The following is a 26427-nucleotide window of genomic DNA, read 5'->3' as shown; positions in this document are numbered from 1 at the left end:
ATGGACTACAGATCCTCTCCTTCCCTCAAGTTATTCAACTGAAAGGGATAATTTGACTCCAATAACATTTTCCTTCCAATTTAGTCCAGATTAAAACACAAATTCACACCTAACTTCAATAATGACCAGAAAAGACAATCAGACAGCAAAGTCTGATTACTTGGTAGATTTCTTTTTATTTGTTTTAAAAAACTTCTCAAAACAACTGGAGCTATGTTCTGGAGATACACCTTCATGCCACGTCTCTTGTAGATGGAAAACCAGGAGTCACAGAGACCATCCTTAGTAACTTATAGAGAATATTTGCTGAGCATTTGTGTACATGCGTACCTGAACCTTGGGATTTTATGCCAGATAGAATGTGATACCATTGGCCAGCAGCATACAGCTGTGACCGCTGCTCTCAGAATAACCTTGTTTTATTTTTTTTTATTTTCTAGGTTGTTTTTAGCATAGATCACCTCTACAAACCCACTCCACACCTGGCTGCATGAGCACTAAACAGCAAAATGAAGGGAGATGCAGGGAGGAGCAGGACTGTAGCATCTTCACCCCAGATTTGTACAAACTGCCACGGGACTACACCCCTTCGCCTTGGTGATGAAGCTGAGGACAGAGCACTGTGTGAATACATGTGGATTATCTTGCAGAAATTGTTTGCCATCTAGTGGTTTGTCAGCCTCCCACGAATATACATGTAAAAATAGTAAAGAATTGGAGAACATAATGGTGAAAAAAATATGCTTCCCAATATGCTTGAACCTATAAAAACACCTAGGAAAGATGAAGCTCCTATTGCAAAATGTGTGCCATTAGAATGGACATGTCGTGGAGACAAGCCAGGAAAACTTGCACACAAGCAATGTGAGGTTTTGAGAGATGTCAGGTATACACCGTTAAGAATTTTTGTCTTTCATTTCAGTCTGCTGCTTTCCATCCAGGTGTCCTGACATAATTTGCTGCACCACTTTGTTCAAGCTTGCCCACCCAGAAGTGTGCATTATATAGAAACCAGGAACATCAATGTAGGAGGGTAGGGGGCTGTCAGGGAGCAGTGAGAGCTGGCAGCTCTGCAGGGGATTCCAGCACGATACCAAGGCAGCAGGAGCAGTCACCTCACCACCAAGGAGCCAGGATGTGGAACAGCAAGCCAGGGTCAGGACTGGGCTGGGAGGCAGTGGTCAAGATTAGACAAAAATACAGCTGCACACAAAGGCCAGCATAAAGCCTCAGCTTAAAAGGGAAAGGAGGGGCAGCCCCTCGCTTCTAGCTTTTTTCACAACAACTCTTATCAGTGGAGGAGCTGACCTTGGACTCTGCTGACTAAACTTCTCCAAAGGGGTAATGCACTCCGGGCCTTGGCAGTGTGAGGGCTGCAAACGAGCTGTGGAACATGCTGAACATGGGGTAAAGTAGGTTAATGGAAATGGCCTTATTCGTGAAAATGGCATAGGAATGAGAATCCACATGAAAAGAGATTGAAGCAAAGTCCGGAGCATACTGTGGTCAGTTGGGGGAACCAAGAACTCTTGCTGTTAACCATGGCTTCATTAATGAGAAGCAACAATCGGGCTTATTAACTGATCACAAAATGATTGGGGCTACTACTTTGATTTGTATATGAAAAAAAAAATAATGAGATATAATCCTAGGATGTGTGATTTTCCACTGTGTGCATTTCCATTGTGTGCATTTCCACTGGAGACACTGTGCAAGTGAATGCAATATCTAACTAGTTGCCCATGTTTGAAATGGGTGAATTCAAACTTGTATATGCATAAACAACTCAGTGGGAGAACCAGGAGAATTGCACAAGAGTTTTCTGTCTTGTGAAAGTGGACTCATAAAAACAGAGGCTAAATAAAAGGGCTGGAGGGGGTACAACAAATAGTGGGTGAACATAAAAAGGACAGAAAACATTAAACTCATGGGCAGCACTGGCCAAGGAAAAAAAATGTATCAATTATCCTACACTAAAAAGTAAAGTATTAAAATGAACTATTTGTAAAGTAATAAATAAGTAGGCTTGCTACCCTTCCAAGGAGTGAAATTTTGAATGAGGTTAATACCAGCAAAAAACCTTTAAGAAACAGATAAATATGTTACATTTAGTGCCTTGAATTGCATGTGACAGCAAAGGTTTAGATTAGAAGGTCCAGAGGGTCCCTTTCAGATTTATTTCCTGCATTAACCATTAATTTATAATGAGCGGCCTTCTGGTTAAAGTCAGACTAGATTATCCGATGCACTCTTTTGACCATACAATGTTAGAAATCCACATAAAGCTGAAGTATTTAGCTATATACTGCCTTACATATATGCATACATGATTCTGTGCTGACCTGACAATGCTGAAATAAACTGTATTCTTTGCAGCCACATTCTTTGGTGTTGCAAAAGAGAGAAACCTAATGAAACAGAGCTCTGCATGGGTGAGAGGATGCCAGCGTATGAACTGAGGATCTGGCCTCCTGCTGTTTATTTCAGTGATTGTTCTATGATATATTCCAGTATGCTGACTGTATTTATGTAACTGTATGATTTAATAAACAAATTCTGTGCATTGGTTTCAGTTATATTTAACTAATGTAACTCTATGAAAAGTGTATTTGAAGAAATGCAATTATTTTGCTAGTAATCAAAGAATTACAAGAAATAGAATTGAAGAAAGGGATTCTGCTTGTATTACACAGTGGTAATGCAGCTGACTTCAGTTACTTGGAGCCTCTGTGACAGTTTTTACAGAAATTGCCCAGAAAAAAAATGGTCCTCCACCTGCCAGCTGAAATTTAGAGATACACTGTGCGTCTAGGTAACTGTAACACTTCTAAAATCCCATCTTAAAGCTAGATGGGGAGAGACGAACATTTGTTTTACAGTAAGAATACTAGATTTTAAAGGATAACGACAATAAATAAATTTGCCAGAAAACTGGCACATTTAAGTCACTTTGTTTATGGACAGAAAGTTTGGTGGCTTTTTACCTTCCCACCACAACCTTCTCCTCTATTTAAAGATAATGTACCAGTGTAAATTAGATTGTATAATGCCATCTCCCTCATTGATTTTATTCTGAAGCAACACAAATACACTCCTGAAATTCTAAGGCATCAGGAACAATCTTGTGTACCTCAAGAACACTAGAAGCAAGCAATTCTCCCTTTTCCCTAATTATTTTCACTCCTGTTTGAAATCATTATTTCAAAGTAAATGCTGTATTTTTTTTTAACTCTCCAATTTAAGTATGTTAGGGTGAAGGTGATCTAAATAACAAATTAAAACCTGTAGACTGACGTGTATATTGCAGAAAGATGACTTAAGTCTATGTGTGGTCTGTACAGCTGAGGAAATCTCAAAATTTCCATACTGATATTTGAGCACACCTCCTGCAAAAAAAAACCTGATAGCTTTGCTGTCCCTTTGCTGCTGCCTGGGATTCAGAAGTTGATCTTCTGCCAGAAGAAACAGCAGTGAGGACCTGGGAACTTCTCTGTAATCCTGTGTGGCCAGCCCAGGGGACAGCTGGGACCCCTGAGCCACCACCACCACCCCACCACCACCACCACCACAGCACCACCACCACCAACAGCACCATCATTGCCACCGACCCATCACCACCATCATCACCATTACCACCACCACCACCATCACCATCACCATCAACCATCACATCGCCACCACCACCGCTACACCACTCCATCACCATCATCACCACCACCTTCTCCCTGCCAAGAACCACAGAACCTCATCCACCACACTTCAGGCTTCGAAAATCACCACTGCGGATTTAATAACGACTCCTTGCGCCAGCAGTGCCTCGAAATCCCTCCTAGAGCCAGCCGGGGAGGGCAGGAGGACACACCGGGCTCTGGGGGACCACTCTCAAGTGGCGGCCGGGGCAGCGAGCGCCGCCCGGCGCCATCACGGCGCGGCGCCGCGCACTTTACGTAACCCCGTTGCTCCCGCGGCGCCGTCCTCGCCCGACGCCGTCAGCAATGGGCGGGCCGCCCGCTACGCAGGCGGCGTAAACGCTTACGGGAGTCGCCGTAGACGGCGGCAGCACTGGGACTTTGCCTCCGCTCCGTGCCCGACATGGCGGCCCCTCGGCCCGCCCGCCTCCTCAGCCTCCTCCGCGCCGCCGCGTCCTCGTCCTTCTGCCGCCGCTGGCTCCTCTCCCCCTCCCCGGCAGCTGGGACGAGGCCGGGCTGCGGCTCCGCTGCCCTGTTGGCCCGGCCCTTCGGCTTCTCCGCCCGGGCGGCGCGCAGGTAAGGGCGGCGGAGCGGGCACGGCTGAGGGCAGCGATCGTTGGCGGCGGGGGCGGCCCCGGGCACCCGGCCCTGGTCCGCGACGACCCTGAGGAGCTCGGAGCAGGGCCCGGCCGCGCTTCGCCTGTCAGGGGACGGCCCATAGGTGCCCCCCGGGGGTCGGCCGGGCTCAGGGGGCCGTGAGGGGCTTTGGGCCGGTGTATTTTTTTGTTTTTGGTGTGTTTTTTATTTAGTAAGGATGACTAGATTGGTGGTGGAAGCACAGCACGTCAAAGGCAGCCCAGTTCTGAAGATCTCCCCTGCTTGTGGTAGCTTCTCCTTACCGAGGAACACGTACACAGGTGTGCAGGGCCCCTCCAGCCCTCAGTGTGTGCTGTGGCATGCTCGAGCCCAGTAGGCACCAATATTGCACAGTCCACGACTACAGATTTGCAACACTCCACATAATCAAAAACTTGTTTATGCATGGCCTCCGAGACTATAGCCTGTGCATTCAAAGGTCAGAGCCCTCAAGTAACTTCCAGTATTTAAAATACACTTTTAAAAGGCAAATTAACTTGGTTGTCAGAGGAGTTTCTCAGACTAAGAACAGAACCCACAGTGGGCTGCCCAGCATCAGGGCAGTCTCGCCTGTTTCCAGAGGGGTGGGTAGTGCCCTCGCCATCAAAGCTGTTTCAACAGTTTGGTTTTAAACAAACACTCCTGTAGGTGCTCTTCACTTTGTGCCAGCAGATACTTTTAATACAGAGAGACAAACAAGCCTGGTTGTACAAGGAGTGTATTTCGGTTGCTTCTCTGAGTGACTCTAATGCCTTAACAAGTAGGTCTCCGCTGACCTGCCCAGACCATCAGTTACTTTGAGATCACTGATACACAGTTGTCATTCAAAAAACAAAACTTTGCAAAACATTGTCAGAACTCTAGAAAAAATATTGAAGCTATTGAACAGGGTCAAATAGGATGAAGCAGCCTACTGAAAAGAGAAGACATTTCCTTACCTAATTGTTATATAAGACCAAGAATCCTGCAGGTCTTTCACACAGCCTGAATGCAGGCTTGTAAACAGACCAGCCATTTGTTCACACACGTTGCACAAACACACCAGCATTTCAAAAGTTCACATAAGCATTTCAAATGTATTGTTTTTATAATACATGTTGTAATCCAGCTGAATGTTTTGGAAGGAAAAAAAAATCCTGGTTTCTTTAATATATTAGTAATTCCCCAATTCATGTGCAAGTTATTTTTCTCTAGTCCTACCTTTATTGGGAGTGGTATTATTTAAGACCCTGTTTCTGAAATTTGTATGGTCAGTGTTAGTCCAGGAAAAAGATTCTTCATTGGTCATACGTGTAAAGTTACCTGTATTTATGTTTAGAGGATGAAGACTTAATCAGGTAGAATCATCAGTGGAAGAAATTCTTGGAAGTGGAGGTTTCCAAAGGGTTTCAGTGGGGCATCAAGCATTATGTTTTCATTCCCAGCTTTGTTATATTTCTTCAGACTGTTTTTTCCCTGTTTTCCCCACTTTTCATTTTGTGATTGAACAGCAGTTATCTAAGAATTCTTTGATAGCAGTTTAGGTATTTATATAGTATTGTTGGTGTCACTACATAATTGCTGCATCTTTAAGGATTAGTTCAGATTTGTAACTTCCATATTCAAAGACTTAAGTAATAGTTTAATGAAATTCTACTGGCAATTAGGACTGTTGAATGAACCAAAAAAATCTGGAAATAATGGAGTAGGATTCTCCATGTGCAGCAGAAGGAATATAGATGGTACTTGGAAGTAGTGGCTGAAGATTCAGAAGGGCACGTTTTTTAAAGGAGGAGAGGTGGCTGTCAGGATTTTTGCAGTACATGTTCTGTTTGCACAGGAGGGACGGCGAACAGCACTTACAGTTCTTTGGTGCTCTTCAGTTTGTTTGCAGTATGCTTAATTTAGGGTATCTCTGTGTAGCTTGGTAACAATGTTGACAGTACTGTGGCAACCATGTGAAGAAATGAATTTTATTTTACAGCCAGCTTAAAAAAAAAAAAAAGGCTCACCTAAGCGTGAGTTGGAATGTTTTATGCAAACTACGCAAAATGTGCTTGGTTCTTTCTGGTAATCCTGAGGCTTGCGCAAGACCTGGCATTTGTTTCACATTAATTTTCTGTGACCGGTTTGCAGGATGGTGTGTGTGGTTCCCACAGCCCATGCAAACGATGTCTGGGTAGCCAAAAGCCACGTTGCTTGAAACTCATAAGCCCTAAATATTGTTTCATGTAGATGTGTTTTTTCTTTTAACAGTATCTCCCAGTCATTAAATAGATGTCCTACGGTGTGTGTTTTGAATGTCTGACTGATTATTTATTATGTACGTACGTTTCTGAAAGTATTTTCATCAGTCAGGCTCATGCACAGTAAAGCCTCGGTGACTTAAACTTTTTGAATTAAACTTTTTGGCTGTGTGAAGAGTAGCAAAGATGGCAATAGCAGAAAGACAGATACTACTGGAAGACTAGGAAGGTATCTTTAATGTTGTTACAAATAGGTAAACTTCAATTGCAGTCACTAACCTGAGTGGATTAGGCCCTGCAGAAGAGATTACTTCCCGTAATGTTCTTTAACAAAAACTGGGGACTTAAAGGTGGTGCTTCCCTTGTCCCCTGCTGCATGCAGCACCAGTTGGGTGTGCACAGCCACGATGCTGTTCTGCAGCTGGCTGGAGCTTGTCTAAGGTTGTGGCTCCAGAATGGGGAATCCTGTTTCGTATTTTGTTGTGGGCAGTGGTGCTTCTGTCAGTTCTGTTTGCTGGGTTACTTCAGAGTACTTTGTTTTTTGCGGTTGATTTTTGGTCACATTAGCAGAATGAGTTCAGTTGCCGTTATGTTGGTCTAAGGATGATGCCAAGGGCAATTCAGAGTGGGGATCACAGAATCACCTAGGTTGGAAGAGACCTCCAAGATCACCGAGTCCAACCCCTGACCTAACACCAACAAGTCCTCCACTAAACCGTATCACTAAGCTCTTGGGTGCCCCAAACCACCTTTCTGTGTTAGAAAGTGAATGAAATGAAACTTCCTCATAAAGTTGCAGTAACAACTGTTTTAAGCGGCTGTCATGGGGAGGTCTGACCGTGTCCCCGTTGTGATGGTGGTATGGCCGCGGGCCTGTGAAGGCCAGCTTTTTTAGCCTGTTTTGTTGCCACCGTGGTTTACTGGATGACCATGGGAAAGCTGGCGATGCAAGGAGCCGAGGAGAGGCAGGAGGAGTGTTCTTCTCATGACACTGTGGTGTTAGCCCAAATTAAGGTGTAATCACAGATGAAGATAGTTTAAGGTGTGGTTTGAAAAGTGGCTTAGGGAGGAAGGTGGCTTATCTTTTACAAAGGTTCTTGTCATCTCGTAGGATTGTGGCTGCACATCTCGCTATCTGGTCCACGTTAGTGGTGATTGCATTATCCTATTGTAGAGGAAAAGAGTGTGTTTTGGATATCAAACAAGTATTTAGTGCTTACCATGGCTATTCCTTGGTCAGAGGATGTCCATAAATGCAAGTACACCCGTGAATCGTGTTTGTCACATAGGTAGAAATATTTCATTATGTGAGAGGGTGTTTCAGTAAGCTCTGGAAGAGCTTTTTGAAAAACTTAAAAGGAAAAAAAAAAAAAAAAAGGTTGTAGTTTACTTTGGCTGTGTAAATAGGAACCTGAACCTTTCCAGATGCAATCTAAACCCATCAGACCTGAACCTCTAGTGAAGCTGCTGTTTGGTGAAGGTGGTGGATGTTGCACTAGCATGTCTGAGAAGTGGGTGCCCATCTCCTGGGTTGTGCTGTGGGAGGTGCTGACCTGAGCAGAGGGGTGAGAAGAAGAGCAGAGTGGTTACTGCTTAAACCTCTGGAGGATGGCTCTGGTGCTCTGGTGACATCACAGGTGACTGTGTGACATTAATTACATTTTGTAAAGATACATCTTCTAAGATTGCTGAATTTTATTGTAGTGCGTGCTCCGGTTGAACTGTGCAGATCTGCAAGGTCAACACTTCACTATCGATTATCATTTTGAAATGAATTCATAATTAATAGTAGCCTGTGGCTATCTTCCAGAGAATGGGCTGCGGGATGATACGACTAGGATTGAGCAACCACAACACTGTAATGCATCATGGCACCTCCTGCTGCCAGCTGCCTTCCAGTTGTGGCATGTACATTAAGTCTGGAGCAACAAACATGTTTGTTTTTCAAAACAAACTTCAACTTTAATTGCTAAAATTACCTTTTCTTTTATAGATGGTTCCAAAAATAATCAACCTACTGATGTTTCAGTAAGGCCACTTCTAAGTTCTTGTTTTAATACTCAGCCTTACAAGTTTCCTTATGAGTTTCCTAGGGGGTGACTAGATTTTCAAGCTTGTCTGCTTTACATGTCATAGATCACTCAGAGCCCACAATTATTAAAAAGTGAAGGTAATATCAAGTATGCTGTTCTTAAACATGGATCTCACACTGAAATAAACATGTTGCCTTAGCTTCCTTCCCCCCCCCCCATATCTCTCCCATCTCTTAACAGATTTCTTCCCTGTCTGCCCAACAAGTTTTTCTTGCTTTGCTTACTTACTATGAGAAACAGAATAGTTTGTTTAAACAAACTCTGTTTTATTTGCTAGTATGTTAAAAACTTTCCTTTTAATTTGCATGTGAAACAACATAACATGAAACACCAAAAATCCCTATTTTTTCCATATCAAAAACATTAGTCTTAAGAAATTTATATGAGGAGTAGAAGGGAATATTTTTCTTAAATATACACTATTGTCTGAAAAGCAAAGCAGGAAACCTTTTTTTTTTTTGATGTCCGTGTTGAAATTTCAATGACCTTTGCTAGAATAAATATTTACAATGTGAAATAATAAGAAAATCTGTGCTGAAGAAAGCAGAATGCTCTTGGAGTATGTCCATTATTGGGAGGAGAAGTGAATTAAATCTTGGAGTTAATAAGTTAGAATGCCTTAAACTCTAAGCAGAAGTGGGAAGACCTTAATGTTGATCTAGCAGATAATGGTGAGAACAAACAACATTTCATAAATGCAAAGCAAGAGTCCGCAGAAAGGTGTGAAGAGAAGCAGCTGAATTAGCTGTTTTATTTGGCAAAAATGCAAAGACTGCCTAAAATAAAATAGCTCTGACTGTCTTTGGTGAAAGGTGAAGCATCGAGATTCTGCATAGCTTCTAGTGACAAAACATAAATGAAAGTTTTTTGTTGTTTTCATGTCTCAGGTACAGCAGCGAATGCCACTACCTATTGCAGTTTGTAGAAGTCAGTAACTTCCTTGGGTTTTTGCGCTCCTACAGTTGATGCTGGTTTCTGTTGTAGTATTTGATAAATTTTAAAGGTCTAAACAATTTTTGATTTGTTTCTTTGGTTTTATTACATACTTTTCTTTTTCAGCTCAGAAGATAAAATAACCGTTCACTTCATCAATCGTGATGGTGAAAAACTAACGGCCAAAGGAAAACCTGGAGATTCACTGCTGGATGTTGTTGTTGAAAATAATCTAGACATAGATGGTTTTGGTAAGTAGATTCCTTGAATACCATATTCAGTGTCGAGAAATTACGATGTATTACCAGTTCATTCAAAAATATTTCAGTTAATTTTTAAAACGTAGATGTTCTTTATTTGGATTCTTTTCCCCATTATTTTCCTGCAGGTACATAGAATATTTTGAATCAAGTTATAAAAAAATTATTTGAGGTGAGTTTTGCTTGAGTGTAAAAGGAGGGCAACACAGACAGAGTGCTGACAAGGTGGAATCGGAAAGATCACAGAAAGGTTTGGGTTGGAAGGGACCTTAAGACCATCTGTTCCACCCCCCCCGCCATGGGCAGGGACACTTCCCACCAAAGCCCCATCCAACCTGGCCTTGAACACCTCCAGGGATGGGGCATCCACAGTTTCTCTGGGCAACCTGTACCAGGGCCTCACCACCCTCTGAGAAAAGAACTTCTTCCTAATGTCTAAGCTAAATCTACCTTTTTTAAGTTTAAAGCCATTCCCTGGCAAAGAGACCCTCCCCAGCTTTTCTGTATGCTTTCCCTGAGAAACTCCACTCATCACTGGTCTATACTTGTTCGTTGAGCTGTTGACCACAACTCTGAGTGCAGCCATCCAGCCAATTCCTTACTGACTGAGTGGTCCATCCCTCAAATCCACATCTCTCCAGTTGAGAGACAAGGATGTCACGCAGAACAGTGTCAAAGACTTTGTGTAGGTCGAGGCAGAGGACATCGGTTGCTCTTCCCTCATCCACCAATGCTGTAACCTTGTCTGAGGAAGCCACCAAATTCATACAGCAGAATTTGTCCTTGGTGAAGCTGTGTAGGTTGTCACCAACCACCTCTTTGTTTTCTGTGTGCCTTAGCACAGTTTCCAGGAGGATCTGGTCTGTGATTTTGCTGGTCACAGAAGTGAGACTGACTGGCCTGCTAGTTCCATGATTGTCCCCTTTTTTCGTTTTTAAAATGTGAGCTAGGGTTCCCCTTTTCTAGTCAGCGGGAACTTCACCGGACTGCCACAACTTCCCAATGATGGACAATGGCTTAGCAATTTCATCTGCCAGTTCCCTCCAGATCGTTGGATGCGTCTCACGAGGTTCTATGGACTTGGGCACCTTCAGGTTCCTTAGGTGGTCTAACCTGATCTTCTCCTGTATTGGGAGGCTCTTCATTCTCGCAGTTCTGCCTTTGCCTTCCGTGACTTGGGAGGTGGGGCTGGAGCACTTGCTGGTGAAGACAGGCAAAGAAGTCATTAAGTACCTCAGCCTTCTCTATATCCTGGGTAACCAGGTCTCCCATTTCCTTCTGGAGAGGCCCCACAGTTTCCCTAGTCTTCATTTTGTCACTGACATACTTGTAGAAGCTTTTCTTGTTGCCCTTGACCTCCCCAGCCAGATTTAATTCCATCAGGGCATTAGCTTTCCTAACCTGGTCCCTGGCTTGTCAGACAAATTTCTCTGTAAAAATTAAAGATGCCACCTGCAAGCTCTTCTGAGCTGAAAGGTTCTGGAGGCAACACACAAATGGCGTATTTCTAACAGTTCCAGGTTACTTCTGTGTTGTCATGTGATCTTAATTTGTTGTTTGACTTTTTGTAGCAGAAATTGCTGTGGTATTTGAGTGTTAAGTGAAGGAAACAACCAGATATGTGTCATGTCACAGGGAAGAGCAGAAAGATTGCTACTTATAAAAAGGACTGGGGTAAAGGAGGCCAATGTGCTGGTGGAATTCTAACTCAGTGCAAGGTCTGCTCAAAATTAAAACAGGAGGAAGTTATAAAACCTTTCTATTCCGTCAAACTTTGGACTTCCCATGGTTAGTTCCATGAAAGTTACAGGATTCAGACAGTGCAAAGCCGGCTTTCAGAACAGGTGCTCAAATTAACTTGAGTTTAAGAAATAAAAGTACAAAGTAAAGCAGGAAATGGAATTACAGTTTGCATAAGTTAATACATAGCATGGCGCAATGACAGGAAAAAATTAAGTATGCTAGTGTGCTACAGCTTGAAATTTCAGGTATGTTTTATTGAAGTATGAATACATTTCACTGCTAGTAATAATCTTTAATACAATTCTACAGAATCTTGTTGAGTTGTACATGTTTGGGGAAGAAGAGTCTTAAAAATGGGTAACATTGGGATCCTTTTATTAAATGTATCATACAGGCTTTTGACTAGGCTGCTTGGATTCTACAGTTAATCTCTCAGTTTGTGTAAGTACCAGCCGTTTTAAAGCAGTGTGGTAAAGTGGAAAACTAATGCTGTCAGTAAACTAAATAATGTCCAAGATAAATGTTTTACATACCGTAGCAACCTTTAATTATAACATGCTGCACCTATTTCAATAATAATTTGATAATGAAGCATCACACTAAGGCAGGGAAATAATGCAATGGAATAGTGCAAAACTGTGTTCTGTGTTTAGAGGGGAAAAAGTAATGAGGGAAAAATGTAAAATGTAAATCTTACTTATTTACTTCTAGCACTAGGGGGCATCCCACGTGCAGTTATAATGATTGAAGTATCTGTGCATAAAGGCTTCTAAAACTGTTGTATGATTCAGCTGCACTCGATTCAATTCCTACTGCTAGCTTTACAATTGCAAAACACCTTCCACTGCTTAAACACACTGGTTGGTGTGATTTATTTTTTAACCTATTTTTTAATTATTACCATTTTCCCCAACATTGAGGCATGTGAATTGTTGGTGTGACAACTTTTACATTATTCATCCTTTTACATTATATTAAATTCTTCTTCCACATTTGTTTTTATGTACTTGAAGACATGATATTGGATCTTCTGGTACAGCATCATGCTTGCTTTGTATATGTGCTGTTGATACTGTTATGAAGTGAAATAGCACGTTGCTTTCTGTGTGGTTCTTACGATCTGATGATGAATCCCCCCCTTTACTTTAGTAGCTAAAACATATACATACATACATATATATATATATATACATACATACATATATATGTATGAAGCAATTCTTCTGAAATAGAGCAATTTGGAATTTGAGTTTTCTGTTACCTTGCTATTTTCTTCAGGTGCGTGTGAAGGAACATTAGCCTGTTCGACTTGCCACTTAATCTTTGAAGACCACATATTTGAGAAGCTAGAGGCAATTACTGATGAAGAGATGGACATGTTAGACCTGGCATACGGCCTCACAGAAACGTAAGGCACCCTAATGCTTCCCTACATCAAAGAACAGGACGGAGGGTTTGCAGATGGGGCAGTCCAGTATTCTTAGAATACCTTAATCAGATCTTAATAATAACTGGATTCTGTTACACGGATAGGACTGGCAAGTTTATCTGTTGTTTTTCTGAATTCATACTGATGTCAGTATGGTTGATGAAATATTAATGACAATACTATCAGTTTTTGTAAACTGAAGAGTGGCAGTTTCTAGCACTTGCTCTTTTGTCTGATGCAGAAGCATCAGATACTGAAGAAGTGTGACCAAAAACCCAGTTCCTTCACCAAAAACTTTGCCACTGCAGTCCTGTGTGTGTATTTCCTTGTTCTTGTTTCCCTTCTGTTTTCTGTCTCCATCAGTGTATATCCAGTTAACGTATTTTATGGATATTTTTACATTAGTGTTTTAGTTTGGGTCAGATCTTCTTTTCACAGAACCACAAAATGGTTGAGGTTGGAAGGGACCTGTGGAGGCCACCTGGTGCCACCCCTGCTCAAAGAGGAACACCCAGAGCAGGCAGCCCAGGACCACGTCCAGGCGGCTTTTGGAGATCTCCAAGGAGGGAGATTACACAACCTCTTTGTTTTTTCTATGCTATTTTTTATGTGCTAGTGAAGTGACCTTCTGTTCTGCAGCTTCCCACTGTCACATGCCTTCTGACATGGGAGTCACAGCCTCGTCACAGACCTCGTCACTTGACACACCTGATCCTAGGGGGCCACACTGCTCGCTGGTGTACACATGGCCTGTGTCGTAGAATATAGCCATGTGAGACATAGGCAGCTACGCTGAGAGGTTTCTTAAGCCCTTTCTTTCAGGTTTCAAAACAACTGCTTGTTGGAAGTCTTTGAGAATCTTTCCAGTGATTTCAGAGGGCTTTATACCTGGCCTGTATAGCATTTATTTTTTAATGTCTCTGCAAAGAAGTATTCTGAATTAACTCATTTATCTCCTTATACCAACAATGGGAATCCTGTACAAGTGTTTTCTCTATAAGGGTACACTTCCTCTAATTTCAGCCAGATCTTAACTTTTTTTTTAGGAGGTTGTGAAAGCAAAGAAGTAAAGCTGAGAAACCTGTTTCAGCTTCATTTTTTTCTTCAGTCATCTTTTATTTAAAGGTTTAAAGCAAGGGTGTTTTATTGAAGAACTGAAGAACAGTGGAAAGCCAGAGCTCTCTGTTTAAACACTATTTTCTCTCAAATTTCTTCAGACTAAATTAAGTTTTAGACCCTCTGGAGGCACATGCTACTTGTGTCAGATTTTCCTAGCATCATGTGTTCTTCCTGTGGCCAGGGATTGTTCATGTGTGTGTGAGGGGAAGACTTTTCTGGAAGAGAGTGCTTTAAGTGATTCTCATGTTTGCCATGGCTTGCCTGGTCTCATGCTGATACAAAGCTTTGTAATGGAGATGTGCTGCCATGCTCTCCTCATAAGGCTGAGGATAAAACTTTTTTCATGTCAGTGACTCTCTGGAACTGGAAAGGTTTCAACTAGCAGCTGCTGTGAAAGTTAATGCCTCATAAAATGGGGGAATGATTAGAAAGGCTGAAACAAAATTGTTTTGAATAACTGCAATATAATGGAAGTTCCTGAAAGTAATAAGATGAGAGGGGAGGGGGGAAGTAAACCCTGGCAAATTAAGTATTTAAAAAGAATACTGAAGAAAAATGTAGATGAGAAACAAGAGTATTTTTCTAGTTTTTAGCAAGCTGTTTCAGCTTATGAGAAGCAGGAAGCTTGTCTTCGTGAAGAGCTAATAGGTGATGTAGAAGGTGCACTTATAAATAGATATGTAAAAGCAAAGGTCTTCTCTTTTTTCCCATTGTTTTTTTGTGGAGATGTTACAGGATGTCTGTGCACTGGATGCTTTCTTTTCAGGGGACTTCCTGGAAGATCTGTGTCTAACTGATGTGTCCATGGAAGAAGTACTACAGCGAATAAAGTAGTCACAAATGGGAAGGTCTAGGTGGTATTCACCCAGGAGTTTTAAAGGAACTCAGTAAGACACAGCTGAGCCACTGTCTGGGAGGTTTAGTTAGCTGACTTAAAACGTCTAAATCAGCAGTGTGATCTCAGTCATCTGTGCTAGATTTTATTTAGTGATCAAGTTTGTGGATGACTCAAGAGAAGAGATGAAGAGTAAGATGATGAAGCTTGTGTATAGTATTGTGTTACTCTACAGTGAAGTCAGAAACTGGTTGTGACAGCACCTAGAAGGATCTTAAGTGGCTGAGTGATGGGAAACAAAATTTGGTGTTAATAGGCGCAGATTAACGCATATGGAGAGGCAGGTGGAACAGTGGTAACTTTGCGTACTTGAAATGGGATGTCAGTGAGCTAAGCCTTTCCAGGAATGTTGGTTTAAAGTGTTTTGCTTTTTTGTTTTTAAAATAAATGGAACATCAGCAATATGAGGTAGGACCGGGTAGAAAACCAGAAAATACTATTATATGACAAAGTAGGGATTAACTCTATCTTTATACTTGTACAACTCTGCCTCTTTAAAGAGGAAAAAAAAAAGAATGAGAAGAAGTAAAGGGAAGGCCTGTTGAAATGGTTAAGGGTGAATGGCTTTCATGTAGGAATTAACTAAATCATTCTTTTTTTGTGAGTGGGGGGGGGGATACAAACTCCTTAGGCTGTCAGGGGAGGGGGGAATCTGGTTAAAGGTCTATAAAATTGTAAATGCTGTGGATGAAGGTAGTTTGTTTCTCACAGTGTTACTTAGCTCTACCTAATGCTTTGTATTATCATGTAGCAGGCTCAAAACAAGTGTTGTTTCAAATGAAGTTAACTCTATTGACAAGACTACAGTGTACATATGCTGTTAGCATTGGTTCTTACTGAAAAACAGAAATTTTAGCCAAATTAAGCCTTGCAAGCAAGTACCATAAATTGCATCTCTCTACTGGATTAATTTTTAAAGATATGGTGGTATGCTGGTATATTCACAAGTTGAAGTCTCCTGCTAAAATATATATTTATACATATTTTCCAATACTTTGAAGCTGATGCATACAGTCATTTACGCTGCTTTCAGGTGTAGCACTCAACAAGGATCTTTAACAGTTGCTCTCTACACGCTTGAAAGAGTTTTGTGCACATATTAATGTGGTATCTTTCTTACCTCTCTGCCTACATTCCTGTGCTGATTAAATTATTATTCAGATGGTGACATGGAATATTGTACATCCTTGCTAACACTTAGGTATTCCTAAAAATGAATGCGTATGTGTTAAATCAGCTGAGTTCCTTTAAAAAGCTGGGAGTAAGTCTTAGACTCCGATGTTAAAACAGCAAAGAAGAACGTTGCACGTTGCTGGACTAAGAGGATTCTGGAAAAGAGGAAAAGAGCACGTTGCTGGAAAAGAGGATTAATTTTGTGATAATGTAGTGATTATTGAGATTAAATATATTTTTAAAGTTCCTTATATCTGTCTTACCCAGCACACAAACTTCATAAAGTTACTGCTTTCTGTGAACATAATGTTGTGATTGGGTCGGTGAATTTGTAGCATCATAAAGATGCTTGTCAGGATATATTCCTGTTTCCTCAGTGTGTTACCAGCCACTTGGTCATGTTAAAAACCTGACCCAGTTATCCTCAGCTGTAGTTTGTTTCTTTGTTTATGAACTGGTAAAAAGTTGGCAGGCTTCTTTAATATATGTAATTACTGGCAAATGCTGTGTTAAGCCTGCGAGGAGTGATTTCTGAAGAGATCAAATTTTAGAGTTTTTAAAGACCCTGTAGCTATTGTTTGTACGTGTAACAAGGTAGTTAATATGTCCCATGTGGTTCATGTGTACTCTCCATTACCTTGTCACAGAGCTTTTTCTTTTTTTTAACAATGTTAGTCATAGGAAGATGCTTCTTCTTAGATACCTGCTTAGGCAGTAGCTATGTTAAGAGGAGGTAAATGGGAATTTTGTCTCGTAAATAATTTGAAAAAAAAAGTCTAGAACTCCAGGTGGAAGTTAGTGGGGGAGGTTTGACTTGCACGTGAACTTTTAGAAAGATGAGAGGTATAGAAATGGAAAGAAGTTCCTAATCTCTTCTCAGTCAGGTTGTATGTAGCTTTTTGACAAGCTATAAAAATTCAACTAACCTAAGCTGTCAGGTGCGTTGTTCAAATGCATGTTCAGTTTTCTCGGGCTGTCTTCAGACCCTGGATGGGTTAGGCTGTGCCTTTACTGAGGTTGTCCTTCAGATTAATTGTCTTTGTCTCTTCAGAGATACTGAATGTCCCTTGGGAGGTCAAGTGTCTGTCCCTGTCCTTGACGGTGAACTGCTGAAAAAGGAAGGGTCACCATCCCTGTGTCTCAGCAAGTGTGAAGTACTTGGTGTTCCACTGCCAATGTGCTGAAGTGTGTAACCTAAGAGTGTGTAAATCGGTGACCGTGACTAATGCCACATATCTTTGCACTGATGCAAGTAGTTTACTACTGGCCTTGATTAAGGCCATGCACAAGGGGGCTGTTTCTGGATCACAAAGTGTTTGGGATGGCTGAATGTCTGGGAAGCAGGGCTGGCTGTAAGTACTGTGAGATGTATGACTGGCTGGAGCTCAAGGCAATGTTATTTCCTTACAGATCACGTCTAGGCTGCCAGATCTGCTTGAAGAAATCAATGGAGAATATGACTGTTCGAGTACCAGAAGCTGTCGCTGATGCTAGACAATCAGTAGATATGAGTAAAAACTCCTAAAAGAAGATATCGTAGGAGTTTTAAAGAAGCTTAATTATTTTTATAACTTATTTTTAAATGTATAATTAAATATGGAAACTTACATAATTGTGAGTTATTTTATATGACTATCAATACTAGATTGATGCTATTTTAATTTTCTGTATAGAACCTCCTATATTTTTACGCTTAAGATGCAATAATACTTCTAACTGATCATTGGACTATAAACGTTAGCAAGTGTATTACAGGTTTCATAGAATATTGATCTGCCAAAACCTTTTAATAATGTTTGAAAACTGAATCACTTCTACAGGACCTCTAAAACCCCTGGGGTATAGATCTGTTAGAGAGCACAACTTGTAAGACTGCACGAGGTCTTTTTAAGTAATGCCATTAAAGGTGGTGTGCTCAGAACTAACTCACTTTCTCACTAATTATGATACTTCCTTAGCAAATAGTGGATTTTCAGGGTAGGGATTTTACAAACTTTAGGAACTCATTAGAGATGTGGCAAATTCTGTCTCACAGAAATACTGTTAAAATCATAAAATCTAGGGGCCAGTAAAGAATGTGGGCACCTGTCGATTAATTGTTGCGGCACGCCACAAGTGTGGAGATCCACGTGGCTTAGAGTAAGGGCTTGGAGCTGTCTAATGGGTGAGCACAACTAGAGGAGGTGAATGCAACTTCTTGCCATTCTCTGGAGCTTGGATGGCTAAGTTGGGGCTGAAGAAAGCAGGGTTTCTCAATGTAATGTTTGTTCTGAATCATTGTCTCTTGTTTTTCCCATTTTTCGAGCTTGTTCAGGAGGCAGTCTGATGTTAGCTAAGGCATTCAGCGTGAAGAGAGTCCTGGATTCTGTGCCTTGCTCCCAAATCATTTCAGTGATTGATGAGAAATGACTAGGTACGTTTTTCCCATAAAGATGCGCTGGGTTTCCCAGAAGGGGTAGGGAGATCCCTGTGGTGGGATATCATGTGGAGTGATGATTGAGAGCTTTCATTTGGGTCTGGTTTTAGGCATTCTAAAGTAGGGAAAAATGAAATGATGTCTCTAAGACTCTATTAGTTTCTTTTTTTTTTTTTTTTTTGGCCAAAATAATTAAATGAAATGGCTGTCACTAATACAATAGGAGAAGATCATAGAAGATTGTAGTTGTTACTGTTATGATTTTGGGCATATACTTATGTCTAGATCATGTTTATTTACATTTGAATGATCTAATGTATTCATCAATGCTTTAACTGAACTGGTGACAGTGACACCTAGAAATCTTTTCTTGCATTATTATATTTATGGGAGAGGGGAAAAAATACTATCTTTCCAATGTTGAATATTGGAGTTATTTTGAGCTTCATAAAGCAAAAAAAAAAGTTACAGGAAATAAATATTTTCTAGAACTGTATTGAAAATAATAGATGTAGTTTGGAATCCCTGATTTCCTCTCTGAGTAGGTATTTCTTTGTTTTGTGGTGGTCACTTGGGACCTCCCTCTAAAGCAAGGTATGCTTAATGCAGTCTGCTCAGAGAACTTAATCGTTAGGGGTTTCAAAACTCACTTGGTAGCTCGTCTAATTAAAAATATGACTTAAGAGTTTAAACATCCTGACTTTTTGAAAGATGAAGAGAACGAGGTTGGGCAGAAAGGTGGAAATAAATTGAAGTGTTCTGAAGATACTGCTGCTTCTTTTGTAACTGCTGTGAGTAACCATAGTTTAGCAGTTACCCCTCCCACCATCACATAAGGTAAATTGCCTCTGTTTGTGTTGCCTTTATCCTGAGTTCACTTACATACAGCAGTTCTTACTAAATAATGAATTTTTTTTTATATTTTTACATGAGACACAGATTCTTAGCTTCCAAGAGAGAACTCAGGTCATAACCAGATGTACTGTACGTCCTTACATAGGAAAGAAAAGAAAACTGAGGTTTCACCATAGCTGTGGCATTTGGGGTGGGATGTGTTTGGTTGTGTGGCTTTTTGTTTGTTTGTTTTGGTTTGTTTTTAAACCTACAGCACACAGCGCTTCTTGTGGGAATCTTGAAGTGCTTAGCACTGTGTTAAACAAATGTGAAACAGCTATCATGCAAGTTTCCTTGTAAACCAAGGTGGTTTCATTGTGTGTTTTACGTGATAGCTTCCTGTTAAAAGACTTTGTGTGTCTCCCATAGTGTGCCTGTGGAAGGAATTGTTTAATACAGCAAGGCAAAAAAATAAAGACACTTCAAAGCTCATTTTGAATTCTAGAGGTGTCCCATAGTGCATATAAATGGAAATCTCAGAAGGCAAAAGAACCATCATGTAATCCCCAAGATGCACATCCAGGATATACTTGTTTCCTTATTGTCAATGATTTGCAAATAAATCTTATTTTATACTACTTTGACACACCTTGTTTGTATTGATTTTTTTTTCATCCCTTTGAATGCATTTCTGGGTGTAAAATGAAACTTTACAGTTAATGGTGCACATTCACAAATAAATATGAATTACTGCTCAATGACACACAATTAAAGCATCAAAGCTAGTTAACTATGTTTATTGCTTACTTCCTTGTCCACATGAGGATGGCAGGTAACTGGCTTGCTAAACACACCCACTTTGTGTTAACACATCGAGTCAATGGGTCTCTCCTGTCTCTATTCTCCTCAAAAATGAGGAGAAAATCAGAATTGACTGTTCCCTCTGTTTCTAAGCTTCCTTAGCTTGCAGCACTTGCCTGTATGGTCTGGTGCAGAAACAGACCATGGTGTCACTAGCGGTGGGGAAACTGCCTTCTGATTCCTGCAGCTTCTGTTTGGTGTCTTGGAACAGAAGGCCCTTCGTGTTTGCTTGCTTCTGAGAGGAAGCTGGGCCAAAGCCATCCTCAACCTGAAGGAAAGGTCCAGTGATCTGTCTTCCTGAGCAAGGTGGGGAGCTTGTCTGGGGTCAAGTCTCCTTCTCTGGAGATACTCAAGGCCTGTCTGGACGTCTACCTGGGCAGCCTGCTCTAAGGAACCTGCTTTGGCAGGGGGGTTGGACCCGATGATCTCTGGAGGTCCCTTCCAACCCCTACAGTTCTGTGATTCTGAAGATGGTGTCCCTTCCCCTCCAGCCCCTCGCAGCCCGGCCAGGCTGGAGGTCCTACCGGCTTCTGTTTTTGTCAGGGACGCTGGCTGCAGCAGTCCCCTCTCCCCATTTCTGAGACACTTTGTGTGCTTGTGGGGTTCTGCTCTTGGTAGTGCTCGGCACCATGCCCAGAGGGGAAGGAGGTGCCTCGCAGTTTCACACCACTGCTTCTAGTCCTGCCGTGGGAAGCTGCCATCGTGTTGGTTGCAGGCTGTCACCACCAGAGGAAAAAGCAAATTCTACAGGTAAGTTTGTTACTCTCTTCAGTAAGAAAAACTCCTAAATCATAAGTTCACCACTTTGGCTACAGGGCTCCAAAAAATTTAAGGCAGCCACATCCATACTCACCTCCACATTGAAGGCAAGTTGAGAAGACCAGGTCCAAAAAAGCTGTGGTGAAAGGAGTAGTGCTTCGCCCACATGCTTGTCAAAGCTAGGTCGAGGAGGAGACACCCTACAGCTCGAGTTGGTTTTGCCCATGGAAAGGACAGTGCGGTGTATGAAAATAGTATGAAATCCTCATCCGTTGTGAGGAAAAAGGAGAAATAAATCTTAAAAGGGAGGAGGGGGAAGAAGAGAAGCTCGAGCTGAGTCATGAAGGCATCAAACAGCAGAAAACATTAGGAAGAAGCTGCAGCTGCTGTAGATGACTCACAAAAATTTCTCCTCAAATGATCCGAAAAGATACAAAGGGGGAACGGGGATTTCCTGCATCGTGCAAAGACAAGGAGCAGGGCTGTTGTCTCTGTGGGTGGCCTTCTATCCACGTGCTGCTGCAGCCGGGAATGCCTCGGCTCTCCTCTCCCCTGCGTTGCCAGCAGAGTGACAAGAAGTGCACGCTATATGTAAGTAACAGGCAGTAAAAGGAACTTCTGAGATTTATTTTCTAGCTTACTGGGCACCACCACCTTTTAATATAAAGTTAAAAACAAAAACAAAAACAACATTTATGTGAACCAGTCCTAATTTAGAAAGGTCTTGTTAGAAGTAATTTCTGGCCAGCACTGATTTAGCATTTGCAACTGCAGTGGCCTCGTCTTGTGCAGAGAAGCATCACAGGGGAGCCTTCCACAGCTCTGAAAGCTCTCTTGACCTCAGCCCAGCAGCAGCGAAGTGATTTTGAGTGTTATCTAACACTGCCCACACGCTTCAGTACTGCTGGCGCTGTAATCCCTCGTGTTCCTCAAGCCTCCCACAGCACAAAGCCCATGGGGGATGCATCTCACATCTGTTAGAGATGAGAAGGATCAAGGGTTTTGAACACATGCTTGGTACAACCTTCCTGACATTCACCTTGCTGCTTCTGGCTCTTTTAGAGCATGTCTGTCCTGGAAAAGAGGTCTGAAATCCCCAGAGCTGGTGCTGACCCCAGGTGGTGAATGGGAGCAGCACCGAGCTATCGGTCGTGTCAGGGCAGGCATCCTCGTGAGCCCAGCACAGCCACAGCTTTTGGGCATGTGGTGGTGTCAGCTCGGATGCCTGTAGCCACCATAGATGTGTAAGTGGTGTTTGTGGTGAGGCTACTGTGTGCCTCTGCTCCTGTGGTCATAAGAATGAGCCTTCATTGAATCATCAAGGTTGGAAAAGACCGCCAAGGTACCTGGTCCAACCATCCCCCTACCACCAATGTCACCCACTAAACCATGTCCCTCAGCACCACGTCCAACCTTTCCTTGAACACCCGCAGGGACGGTGATGCCACCACCTCCATGGGCAACCCGTCCCAATGCCTGACCGCTCTTTCTGAGAAGAAATGTCTCCTCATTTCCAACCTGAGCCTCCCCTGGCACAGCTTGAGGCCATTCCCTCTAGTCCTATCACCAGTTACCTGTGAGAAGAGGCCGACCCCCAGCTCCCCACACCTCACAGCAGGCTAGGGCTTGCTCTTAGTCAGGCGAGTGCTCATGGGGCTTGCTGGTGACCACCTGGGAGAAGGATGTTGCCTTCCTAGAAAGCTCTGACAGGCGGGGAGGAAGGGAAGGAGCGCCGACACAGGCTCACCACGCGCTGCAGCTGCGGCCTCTTGGATCTAGGGGCGAGCAGCCACGCACCACCCAGGGAGCTGGCAGTGGGGCTTGGCCAGGGATGAAGGTAGAAGGTCTCATCTCGGAGGAATGTTGAACAACAGAGGAAAAGAGCTGTAAAAGAAAACAAATGGTGTCATAGAGACCAGGCATATGGTAGCTGGGAGCGGGGGGGAAGGCTCGCTCAGGTTGTGGTTCGGTGCCAGGGGCCTGATGACTGTCAGGAGCGGACCTCGGCAGGGAGGGCTGGAGCAGGAGCATTTCTGCTTCAGATTTCAGCACTTCTTTGTCTTCTTCTGGCCTAATTGAGTTGTTATGATCATCTCAGTCATTGGATTTTTGTCAGAAAATTAGGCAAAGCGTATGAGGGCTATACACAATGAGTGTAATTCTAATCCAAGCAGCCCCCTTTTGGGCATTGCTCGGGAGGCTCTCATGGAGGAAAAAAATAAATCAAAAAATGCTTTTTAATTTTATAAACCCAAGTAATTCTGATGAAATTCAAAGGTTCAAGGAGTTCCTGGAAAATGGAGCAGATTCCTACCTGCTTGTGTCCCTGGTGGGGACGTGCAGACATGGCCATGGCAGGACAGACGGACGAGGTTTCTGGGCTGGCAGCCTCAGCCGGTGCCACGGGGGGTAGGAGGGCTGTGTGACCCTCCTGTCCCAACTGGATTTCGGGTCAGCCTGCCAGAGCACTGGTGCTCAAAGTCCTTCGGGAAACAGACTGCGTGCTCCTGGGCCGCGTGAGCTGACCTGCAGCCCCACCGCCGGTCTTTGTGCTCCACCGCACTGCCTCTAGTTACGTATTTACCCCCGGTAAGCAGGATGTGGAAAGTTTCCATCCCATTCTGCCTGCTTTAATACTTACTTCCAGAGGTACTGAAAGGAGGCACAAGACACCAGAGGCACAAGACACAAGACACCAACAAAGGGGGAAAACAAATTACCCGGTAAGGGAAATTAATTCTTAGAATAAAAGTACGGGGTGGCCGCAGGATATTTGCTGTGGCATTTCACTGCTTATGTAAGTGGTTACTCAGTGCTGTCAACTGACCGGCCCTGGGCCGCTCCTGGCTTACCATAAAGCACTGTGTTCACCATAAATAACGGACTTAATACATTTCTGCTTCCTTCCAGCTGAAGCTCCAGGCTCTAGATCCCAGAATTTTGTAATGTTAACCTTCCTCCAAGTGTCAGGTGCCAGGAATTCCTACTCTCTGGCAAAATAATCCCCCCAGTGTTTCGCGAGCAAGTGAAAGACGAATGCCAGCTCCAAGCCCTGGGGTGCTCCTGCTGCTGATGTACTTGCCCTGTGCTGTCACACTGCATCCTGCAGCCGCTGCCTAACAGCTCCCAAAATGAGGCAATATTTACCAGAACCTTGCGGCTTTTTCTCCTCCTTCAAATAACGTGTGTGTTCAGAAACACACAGGAAAGAGCTGAAAAATTGTGATCACCTCCAAGCCTGGAAGGAGACCCGTGTTATTTAAGGAGTTCATTCCTGGGAGCAAATTTCGGTGGCTGCTCCTCTGAGGGTTGACCTGAATCTGTAAACACTTGACCCAAATCCAATGAGGGAAGAAAAAGAGCCTTCAGACTGTCCTCGTGGCTTGCTTCCCACCTCTCCAAAACAAACAGACCACTATGTTGGCTTAGCAAAAATGTTGAAACAAAATGCATTTGATATAAGTCACGGTGCTATTTCAGAAGTGAAAGCTGCAATATTCCTTCCAAAGCACGCTGATTCTTCACATATAAAAACAAACCACGCAGCCAGGTCCTGCTGGTCCACGCACTGAGCTCTCAGACCTCTCTTCTCGTAAGTCCTATGCAGCTCCTGCCTCGTCTTCTCCAGATCCTTGCTCTGATCCCACAACTTACATGTGCCCAGTGAATACATCCACTTTGCTCCTTTTTTTCCTGCTTGGTTTATATACTTAGTTTCTTCATCAGAGAGACACTGGATATCCTGAAAAAAATTACTTTTTATTACACAAGTCAATATTTGTATTAAATGCAAACTCTGCTAAGTTTGGTTAATTGCTAAATTCTTCAGGTTTCTCCTGTGCTGTGTGAGTAGCTGTGAGGCCTGGCATCACAGCGGCTCAGCTGGTGATAGAAATAGAGCAGAGCACAGGCAGTCACGACAGAGAGGGGACAGCTTTTAGGGAGGGGGGTTGCTGTGGGCACCCAATGGGCCCCCCCCCCCCCCCCCCCAAAGGGCTTTCCATGAAACCAGGTTGACAGAGACAATGGGAAAAGGGAGTAGGAACAGCTCAAGAACTCAGTGCTATGTTTTCATGCTCGTTTTTTGTTTTTTGCCCCTCTTAAGTCTGGTAGGGGCTGCACAACCTTGGAAGGAAGTAGTTCACTGGGAGCCCCCTGTGTGCCCGGCTGTGCCCATGGCCTCCTGTCCTGGCACTGGGCACCACTGAGCAGAGCCTGGCTCTGTCCTCTCTGCACCCTCCCTTCAGGGATGTAGCGACATGGATGAGATCCCCCTGAGCCTCCTCTTCTCCAGGCTGAGCAGCCCCAGCTCTCCCAGTCTCTGCTCACAGCAGAGATGCTCCAGTGCCTTCACCAACCTGGTGGCCCTGCCTTGGGCTCTCTCCAGTGTGCCCAGGTCCCTCTGGTTCTGGGGAGCCCAGAACTGGACCCAGCACTCGAGGTGTGGCCTCACCAGTGCTGAGCAGAAGGAAGGATCGCCTCCCTTGATCTGGGGGCAACACTTTGCCTAACACAAACTGTTTGCCCAAAGTACCATTTGTTACCTTTGTGACAAGGGTGCAGGCTCCCAGGTCAGTTGTGCACCTGAAGGGAGAAGCACCGCTGCCAGGGCCAGAACACCGAGTCATAGCCACATTTTCCACCTCCCAGGGCTTTAGCCGCATTGCAGAGTCTAGTAGAAACCAGCCACTGCCCCTGCTGCATGCACAGAGCACAACACCATGCATTTTCAGAGCCGTGCAGTGCCAGAAAGCCTCGTGTTTCTGCTCGGTGACCTTCACCAAGCTCATTCTGCAAAGTGCTGGAAATGTGTTGGATGCCTGAACTTAGAGCAAGAGACAATTTAATTAGTGACTACTTGGAAACCTAATGTCTGAACAGATCCATACAGCATTGTAACCTTCGTACGTTGTCAGACACTGCTTGCTCTTCAGTTGCTATTACCTTTGATGGCTTCCTTTAAAAAAAATTATCATAATTACTTCTGAAGAAGTGAAGCAGCAGACATCTCAAGCCTGATTCCTCCATTTTCTGCTTGGCTATCTGCTGCTCTTATGCTATCTGTTATGTCAGTGTGCTCTTTGTCTAATTTCATAGCCTTGATATTAGTGCATTTTTTTTAACAGAAAAAAAAAAAAAACAACAAAAACAACAACAAAAAAATGCAGATAATTTCTCAGCACACTGACTAAGGCATTTTCAAAATTATTTCCTTTTTTTTTTTTTTTTTTTTCTCATGGAAAATGTGCAATAAACCTCTGTATATTTTTTTTTTTCTTGAAAAGCATGAAATGTATTTTTCTTTTTGTATTGCTCCTCATACCATGAAAGGTGATTGTTTAGCAAAACACTTTAAAAATGC

At 43.0% G+C, this 26427-nt stretch overlaps 1 protein-coding gene and 1 long non-coding RNA gene across 2 annotated transcripts; both read left to right on the top strand.

The window, feature by feature from the left end:
- The first annotated feature begins 444 nt into the window (after positions 1–444).
- On the top strand, positions 445–2566 carry LOC118167453. Its single transcript, XR_004751146.1, has 2 exons — positions 445–886; positions 2377–2566. It is a non-coding gene; the product is annotated as an uncharacterized LOC118167453 (long non-coding RNA).
- A 1431-nt stretch (positions 2567–3997) lies between these two features.
- Positions 3998–20089, top strand: FDX1 (ferredoxin 1). The gene is made up of 4 exons (XM_035326824.1): positions 3998–4265; positions 9703–9827; positions 12858–12987; positions 17606–20089. Exons 1-4 carry the CDS (start codon positions 4093–4095, stop codon positions 17718–17720), a joined length of 543 nt encoding a protein of 180 aa, XP_035182715.1. The 5' UTR covers positions 3998–4092; the 3' UTR covers positions 17721–20089.
- The last annotated feature ends 6338 nt before the right edge of the window (positions 20090–26427 follow it).

This window comes from Oxyura jamaicensis, chromosome 1, assembly GCF_011077185.1.
Source record: "Oxyura jamaicensis isolate SHBP4307 breed ruddy duck chromosome 1, BPBGC_Ojam_1.0, whole genome shotgun sequence".
Classification (NCBI taxonomy): domain Eukaryota; kingdom Metazoa; phylum Chordata; class Aves; order Anseriformes; family Anatidae; genus Oxyura; species Oxyura jamaicensis.
The sequence above is the reverse complement of the archived record's forward strand: the minus strand, read 5'-3'. Positions and strand labels throughout refer to the sequence as shown.